General features: G+C 47.6%; 1 protein-coding gene across 3 annotated transcripts in view; it reads right to left on the bottom strand.

The window, feature by feature from the left end:
* Positions 1–327: 327 nt before the first annotated feature.
* Positions 328–8,973, bottom strand: part of SLC45A4 (solute carrier family 45 member 4) — a 67,380-nt gene continuing 58,734 nt past the window's right edge. The window contains exons 9-10 of one of the 3 annotated variants that reach the window (XM_023514964.1): positions 4,469–4,870; positions 328–2,922 (exon numbers count right to left, since the gene is read on the bottom strand). In XM_023514964.1, coding sequence (XP_023370732.1) covers positions 4,505–4,870 — 366 coding nt within the window. In that variant the 3' untranslated portion in view covers positions 328–2,922; positions 4,469–4,504. Of the gene's footprint in view, positions 2,923–3,997; positions 4,871–8,973 lie in introns of those variants that run through there. The other 2 variants (XM_023514963.1, XM_023514965.1) reach the window with 2 other exon arrangements.

The raw sequence follows: 8,973 nt of genomic DNA, 5'->3' as shown, positions 1-8,973 counted from the left end.
GCAGGCCTACGGGGAAGCAACACAATCACCCACATTGTCACTTGGAGGGAAAAGTTTATTGAGTCAATGGCAGAGGCACCGAGGACAGACAGGGAAGGCAGGGAGCTGAACAGACTGAACCACGTGCAGGACAGAGTAGTGAGGGCAGCAGGGCAGGCCAGTCTACCTGCCCACCTCACTGCTAAGTCCCGTGCACTGTCACCCATGATCCTTCTCCTCAGAAAACTTAGTGTTATGTGTTTAACACACACTTATGTCACTGCTAAAATCAGCAAGAGCTATTACAGTGCTCCAACTTAATAAGTTGATAAAAAAGTTGTCCTGTAGCCAGTTCACAATGGAACTAAATCATTTTGTCCCAAGAGGCCTAGGGAGTTGCTCTGGTAAGGAGGCATTTCCAACAAACAGGTCTTGTCACCCTGGGTGGAGGGCAGAGTCACTGGGAGGGGTGCTCAGGTCTTTTGGAGGCCCTGTGGGCTGGGGTGGAGGGGATCTGGCCAGGATGCTGATGACTGGCTTCACATGAGTGATGTTAGGCTGAGCTGCCAACCATGCCAAGTAGGCACAGGCCGTGTTCAACCTGGAAATGCACAGACACCTCTCCCAGGCAGATGCTGGGAAGTCCCCCTAGAAGCTCTCGAAGCCAGGGCCCCTCACACAGGCCTGCAGAGACCTGGGCTTGGAGGCAAGGGGCTGGTGTCTCCTAGAAGCAGTTTCTGATGTCACTGGAAAAACTGTCCCAAGAGGACTCATCAGCGACAGTAACTTGCACATTCACAGTTTTGGTGCCTTATGATGGACAGAGGCTTAGTAGAAGCAAAAGACCTTGGAAAAGTGAGATTTTGGCGCCTCTGTTCTGGAGTTAGTAGTGTCCAGTGTGAACAAACTTGGTTCCCACCAGGTCACCGTCACCCGCTGCTACCCTGACCATCAGCCACAGAGGGCATGGCTGGCATCTTCAGAGTATTTTTCCAACATGCCCCCCCTCCCAATATCACAGGTTCCAGGGATGGGCTGTCCCCATGGCAGGAGCTGGCACTGCTGTGGTCAGCCTGACTCCTGCCCACTCCCGTGTGCCGCGGTGCCATGTTCTGCAGCCGCTTAAAGAGAGGCTCAGCTTTGGGTCCTAAGTGGTCACAGACACATTCCAACCAGGGCCACTAGGCATCTGAGGAGGCTCCGCTGTCCCACCTCCCACAGGGAGGTTAAGGGCCTGAGTTAAACAGAACCTCCACCACTGGCTCTGCAGCCACCAGGGAGTGTTGGGGAGAACACTGCAAAGATGAGCTGGGCCAGCCAGATGCCTGCAGCCTCTGTGCCTTCACTCCTACTCTCATCTCTGACATGGAACTTCTGCTACTCGTGTTAAGAGGAACCTTGTTAAGATGACTTAACTGACTTTTACAGGGAACAAAAACACCAGTCAGACCAAGGTTACCCTATTCTGGCAACACACCCCAAGTACCACATAGGATCCAACCCCCTAAAGCCCTGCCCTGACACGCTATGTGGTGCTGGGCGGCGTCCCCAGCCTGAGGACCCGCAAGGTAAACTCTACCTGTGTCCTCAGTGCTGGCCAGCTGTTTGGCAGACTGGAACACGCACAGCCCCACCAGTGCCCTTGACCAAGGCCCCCACATAGGGCGCTCTCCTTCCAGGTGGCAGATAGGTGGACGGCGTGGGTAGGCTCGGAGGTATGATGGCAGAGGACACAAATGCAAGAGCCATGGTAGGACCCATGCAGACTGCACACAGCCAGCCTCCTTCCCAGCTTTTAAGACACAAGGTGATGACACTACGAGGCTCAAATTAGTGCAATCCTGAAATAATATCATTGCAAGGGAGGGGCTGAGGCAGAAGGATCTGGCTGCCGGTTCTTCCTTTGCCCAAGCAACACTCACACCATGAGACTCCCAGAAAGGCTGCTCCAGAAAACAATGTGCTACCAATATGTGGAGCGAAATCCCGGGCCTCTGCCCTCCTGCTGGGGCTGCACTGACCAGGCCCACAGTGAGAAAATACTTTGGTTGCAAACATCTGGAGGGCTTCAAGCTTTAAACCCCTTCTGTCCTGGAATAGCAGTCAGGCCCTTTGCTGGCTGGCACCATGGCTCAGCATGTTAACGTTCCAGCGGAGAACACGGCATGTCCTTTGTTGTCTCTCAGACGACTGTCAGTTTAAGGCTGGGATCTCAAGGGCTGACATGCTGTTGAGAAGGTGGTTGCCAAGACCCTTGGCCTCCTGAAATCAAGGCCCAGCCAGGCCCACGTCTCCTGCTTCTGTGAGAGCTGCAGCTATCCCCTGGGGCCTCTTGGCTGGACCCAGGGGTTTGGTTTGGTTTGTTCACATCTTGAATCAGGTCACCCCTGTCTCTTCTAGTTGTCAGGATAACCCAGTTAGAACCAGTTGTGATGTGAGAAACGACCAGGTCCTGGCAACCTCAGTGAAATCTCACATTCTACAATTTTAAAGCCATGGAAGGGAACCAAGTTGCATAGGAAAGAGCTGCCAAGGATGCCTGGCAGGGGTGAGGACCCCAGAGGTGCCTGATACCCGAGGGGAAGGCTGGCAGAGGTGAAGACCCAGAGGTGCCTGTTACCCCAGGGGCAAGTTCGGACCACCCTGCTGGGGCTCTGGCTGGTGGTGTGTTGGCAGCAGTGCAGCAGCAGTCAGTAGTCAGACTCGCCCTGTCCAAGTGTGAGATCACAAGGCCATTCAAGTTTCATACACACAGAAGACACTCTTGCAGTCTTGACCAGTCCTCCGTGATCTTGGGTTTGTGAGGGACACACTTTGGACTGGTGAGTACACACCTCCCGTCACCAGGCACCCGTGCTGCTCAGACACAAAGCACACCAGCCGACAGAGGCCGCAGGAGACACAGCAAGACCAGAGCCCGTCAAGTACATTGATCAGTCATTCCTTTAAATACACAGAAAATTCAAGTAATTTATTTAAAAACTGCTTTAGTTTCATCTTGAAATATATAGATATATAGATATGTATTTGCTGTAGAAAGATCAATATTGCAGCATGATTCTCATGCATTTCAAAGTACTTTATTTAAAAAACATTAACTTGAGGCAGCAAAAGTATTACAACTGTCTGACTTTGTATCTGTGGGTGTGCAGGGGGCCTCTCATCCCAGTAAGCTTAGACTGACCGTTTGAAATACGAGCAGAAACTGCTTAGGTATAAAAACCTTTCCAGATAGCTGCAGCATTTGATGACTGTACTTCCCCGAGTTTTGTTTATTTGCTGAAACCAGAAATCCCTCGCGGAGCCCTCCGGGAGATGGGCCCTGCCCCATCTCAGACAGATGCTTGCCTGTCTCGCCACTGGCCCCAATCCCAGCATCAACAGTGTGGGCAGGGAGGAAGTCACAGAGTTCCGACAGGTCCCAGCATGTGGGGCCCTTTCGAGGAGGGGAAGGAGGTCCTGGGGCACCCACATGCTCCCCATCCTGGGGCTGCTGCCCCACATACACCTGAGGTAGCCTTGTGCCAGGACTTGGGAGGGAGGCGGCACCTGCCTAGAGCGCTGTGCTTGGGATTCCCGGGAAAATGGTTTGGAGACAAAGTGCAACAGAAGAGTCAACAACACTCCCTCTCTCACGACATGGGAGGGGTCTGGAGAGGCTGCCTGGCCTCCTGGGAGCACTTCAGACAGGGTGAACTGGTCATCTGGATGCAGCACAGGAGCCCACAGGCCCCCAGCGGAGAGTTCACGTTCGCCTAGCCCTCCACTGGGGCAGGGTCTGGAACCCACCCTTGCAAATTGCTGCCTCCTGCCCGTGGCTTCCACGGGCCAGCCTCCTCCCAGCTTTGGTGTGTGGCCACTCCCAAGGCCAGGGCTGCCCTGGGCACAGTTTGTCAAACTCTGAGGAAAAGAAGAGATGATGTGTTTCTAAGAAAACCACAACTGTGAAAAAAAAAAAAAGTTTGCCTAAAATAATCATAAAAATGCTCTCCGATAGCTGCGACATCACCAATGTGATGAGACCCGACAGACGTCCAAATACCTGCAGGCATCTGGAGGAAGTGACAAAAATATCTCAGCCACTGACGACACTGCCATTACCTGAAATACTCAGAGAGGCTACAGCACAGGACGTCAGTGTTTTGTTTTCAATTATAATTTCAGAAATGCAAAATCTTATTTTTTCTAAATTGCTTATTGTCTATATTGTAAATGTCTTATACTTTAAAAACATGCAGAATAATATACCTGCAGAATAAAGACAGAGTTGAAATTAAAAGATCTTTTTCAATTAAAAAAATATTTCAAATGATTTTTTAATTGTTGAAAAAGTAATGAGTGTGGTATTTCTGTCTATAGCGCGAACCTACCCTACAACTACTAAATTGACTGTGCCTGGAGGGCCTGGTGGGGGCTGCGCTTGTCTGCTGCCCAGGCTGCTCCAGAGGCCTCTCCTCTAGCTGCCCCGCCCACAGCCTGACCTCCACACCTCTCGCCTGGAGGGACGTGCTTGATAGGAGCGAGCTCAGACCATGGACTCCGTCTCCACCAGTCCTTTTGGGGCTTCTTTCCGCGTGAGCTTCAGGACAGTGGGCTTCTCACTGCCCCTGTCAGCCCCGCCTTCGCCAGCCGGCTGGGAGGACAGAACTTTGTGCTCTTCCTTGACCTCCTCTGACACCTCAGGATAGATCACCAAGAACGTGGCCGTCAGGAAGCCCAGGAAAGAGCCCACGGAGGCCACCATAGGGATGACGCGGACAGTCCCCACAGCGTCGACCACACCTCCAAGGGCCGATGCCACCAGGATCTGGGAGATGTAGACCTGGCAGGAGAGGATGGCGCAATCTATGCCGAAGCCTCGCTTGGAGTTCCCAGGACTGTGGTGGACGTACTATGAGAGAACAGAACAGAGCATGAGCCACGAGGTGAAGTTACTGCCACTCCCACTTCAGAGGGTGAGAACATCAACAGAGAAGTCTGGAAACAAGACTTGCAACCAATTCTGGCTGAGTCTCTCCCAGGGCCCAACTCCTACCCAGCACCATGGAGGCAAGGGAGGTAGAAAGCTGTAGATCATAGGAGTGGACAGGACTAGAAGCAAGTTGTCAAGCCGACCAGGACACGAGCTCCCAAGGGACTGGCCACCAGCCCAAGGGCCAGTGGCAGGGCTGGGCTGACCACTGCCCTGGTGGTTTGTGGCTGGGGATGGAGAGCAGAGAGAGATGAGCCCACTTTGACACTGCCAGTGGCACCACTGCAGGTGACCACACGTGGGAGAGCAGCTGCACCCAAGGAAAAAGTGAGCAGGGCTTTGTATCCCTTGAAGGAAGACACAAATGACACTAATTTTCCTATACTAATACCATGGTTACTAGACACAGGACTCATTAGACAACACTGCCAGAGATGACTTTGTCCTGTAGATAATGAACAAAGGGTCAGCCCAGCAAAAAGATAAAAAACAAAGTAATTCTGAATGTGTGTGCACCAATCCAGTAGGAGGTTTAATGTGCCTTTCATAAAATAAGTAGACAAAAAGCAGTAAGAGAATGGAGAATTTTAGCCATTAACAAACTTGACCTTTAGCCATTAACAAACGCACACAGACACAGCACGAGAGCAGAACACACATTCTTTCCAGTGCAAATAGAATATTCATCAGTGCAAGGGATACACTGGGCCACAAAGGAAGTCGTGGTCAATTTTAAGGGTTGAAATCATAGAATATGCCCTTTGACTACCGAGGAATTACACTGGTTTCAAGAACAACACAACAATGGAAAACCCAGAAATGTTAGAAATTCATCAACACCTAAATAATTCATGTGTCAAAATAGAAACCACAACAAAAACTTTAAAATAATCTTCGAAGTGATTAAAAAGAAAACAACGTATTAAAACTTTAGAGTGCAGGTAAAGGTGGGCATAGAGGGATATTAGTAACCCGAAGTGCAAATATTAGACTGAAAATCAAAGTGAGAAATGAAAAAACAGCCAATTAAACCAAGACATAGTAGAAGGTAGGAGATAGTAAGGAACAGGCAGTATTTTTGCCTTTTTTTTTTTTTAGACAGAGTCTCACTTTGTCATCCTTGGTAGAATGCCGTGGAATCATAGCTCAAAGCAACCTCCAAGTCTTGGGCTCAAGTGATTGTCTTGCCTCAGCCTCCCAAGTAGCTGGGACTATAGGTGCCACCACAATGCCTGGGTATTTTTTTAGAGACAGGGTCTCATTCTTGCTTAGGCTGGTCTTGAACCTGTGAGCTTAGGGCAACCCACTCCCCTCAGCCTCCCAGAGTGCTAGGATTACTGGCACGAGCCACCGTGCCCGGTCAAGAGCAGTAGTTAATACAGTGTGGAGCAAACACTCAGCAGAGAGGATTAAGAATAACAAAAGCTCTTTAAAAACAAAATCGATAAACTCTCAGATAAGTGATATTAGTAATAAAAAAGAATGTCTCACTATAGTTTCTATTACATAAGAGAATATTGTGAGCAATTTAATGCCAATAAATTTGAAAGGTCGGAAGAAATGCCCAAATTCCTAGAAAAACAGAAGTTAAAGCATCATACTTCATTGTAAGATATCAATTCCCTTTTGAGTTTGAAGCAAGCATACTATCACCACTTTTATTCAATATCATATCAGAGGCTCTAGTCATTTCAAGAAGGCAAGAAAAATTAGTAAAAGGTACTAAAGATGCGGAGGGAAGAGATACGCTCTCATACAAAGATGACATGGTGTGTGTGGAGGTCTGCAAGGATGCCAGAGAGCTATGATAATTAGTAATACAAGGATATATGATGTTTACAGGTGGAAAGGTTTAGTTTGGTACTATAAAGTTTTTAGCTGTCCACAAATTGATCTTGATTTAAAAAGCCAGAAACTGAGTCTAACATTCAGATGAAAAACAAACAGTTGGCTCAGCACCTGTAGCTCAGTGAGTAGGACGCTGGCCACATACACCAAAGCTGGTGGGTTCGAGCCTGGCCCGGGCCTGCTAAAGCAACAATGGCAACTGCAACCAAAAATAAAAAGAATTAGCTGGGCAATGTGGCAGGCACCTGTAGTCCCAGCTACTTGGGAGGCTGAGGCAAGAGAATCGCTTAAACCCAAAGAGTTTGAAGTTGTTGTGAGCTATGATGCCACAGCACTCTACTGAGGGTGATGTACTGAGACTGTCTTAAAAACAAACAAACAAACAAACAAACAGTTGACAAGAGCCAAGACAATCTTGAAGAATAACAACACTGGCTTGGTGCCTGTGGCTCAAGTCGCTAAGGCGTCAGCCACATACACCTAAGGTGGCAGGTTCGAATCCAGTCCAGGCCGGCCAAACAACAATGATGGCTGCAACCAAAAAAAAATAGCCAGGCGTGGTGGGTGCCTGTGGTCCCAGCTATTTGAGAGGCGTAGGCAGGAGACTCGCTTGAGCTCATGAGTTGTAGGTTGCTGTGAGCTGAGATGCCACAGCACTCTACTCAGGGTGACAGCTTGAGGCCCTGCCTCAAAAAAAAAAAAGAAAGAAAAAAAGAATAACAACACTGAAGGACTTACACTACCAGGTTTGGGGACTTTTTATAAAGCTATTAATACTTTATTAAGACAGTGTTTTTTTTTTTGTTTGTTTGTTTTTGAGACAGAGTCTCAAGTTGCCACTCTGGGTAGAGTGCCCTGTTGCATGTGAAGCCCCTGCTCAGTGGGTGGGGTGGGGTGGGGTGAGGACAGATGGTCTCTGCAGGGAATAGTGCTGGGTCATGTGGATATCCATATGTGGAGAAAAAAGACCCAAAATCACTTTTAATTCAACTAGTTAATATGTGGTTTAGGATAGTGCAGCTTCATTTGTAAGTGAAATATGTTTGTAATTTCCCTTTTATAATAATATATTTTCTCCAATTTTAATATCAGGTGTATCCTGATTAAGTAGAATGATTTTGAACCATTTCTTCTTTTTTTATTGTCTATAAGATTTGGCATGATCTGTTTTTTAAATTATCTTTTATTTATAAATATTAGTTGTCTATTTTTTGAGACTTTTGAAAAAGAAATAATAAGAAGTCAACTGATGACTCCATAACGAACCTCAGAGTCAAAGCATTCTGTAATAGACATACTCTTATCTGACAATGTGAATGTTACTTTCTTTGCATTATTATTATTATTGCTTAGTATTTTGATGCAGCAATTGTCTGATTTCTTTCCTGAATGTATTTATCTTTGTTTGTTCTTTACGGGTTTTTGTGTCTAGTCTTTATTGTAAACATTGTTATTGTTATTAAATTTTAAGCCTTTTTAATTTTGTGAAGGCAAAAAGGAAAAACAACAACAATAACCAGAACTTTTAAAACACCTTCTTTGTGCCACAGATTCTGAAAAACATTCACTATCCAGCATGCACCAGGCTTTCACAGCAGTTCTGATGTGCAGCTAACATTGCAGGCCCAGTGTTACATCTCAGCAGTTGTAATAAAGCTCGAAATCAGGGGTTTTGATTTAGGTTCAAGTTTGTCTGGCTTCAAAGATTTTATGTTTTCACGACCCATGATGCCTCTGTAAATAAAGACATCTAGATAGAAAGGGAGCTGCCTGTCGGGAAGCTCTCTGTGTACAACGCCCTGCACCTTCAGGCTCCTCACTGAGACTACGTCCCGGTCCTGTAAGTGAAGGATAAAGTTCCTCTGAGACCCTGGAGCAGAGGGAGGAGACGGAATTGTTCAGGATCACACAGCTACAAAGGCGGAAGCCAGAATTTGAATCCAAACAGTATAACTCTGAAATAGTAGTACCCCGCATGTACCCTGCAGGCCCTGTCTGGTTCATCACCAGTATTTTTGTTTGTTTTTGTTTTCTAACAAGTGAGCTAAGAATAGTGCTAAAAGGCTTGGCGCCTGTGGTTCAAGTCGTTAAGGCGCCAGCCACATACACCTAAGGTGGCGGGTTCAAATCCAGCCCAGGCCCGCCAAAACAACAATGATGGCTGCAACCAAAAA

This window comes from Otolemur garnettii, unplaced genomic scaffold (genome assembly GCF_000181295.1).
Source record: "Otolemur garnettii isolate 467f Iridium unplaced genomic scaffold, OtoGar3 scaffold00062, whole genome shotgun sequence".
In the NCBI taxonomy this organism is placed as follows: Eukaryota; Metazoa; Chordata; class Mammalia; order Primates; family Galagidae; genus Otolemur; species Otolemur garnettii.
The sequence above is the reverse complement of the archived record's forward strand: the minus strand, read 5'-3'. Positions and strand labels throughout refer to the sequence as shown.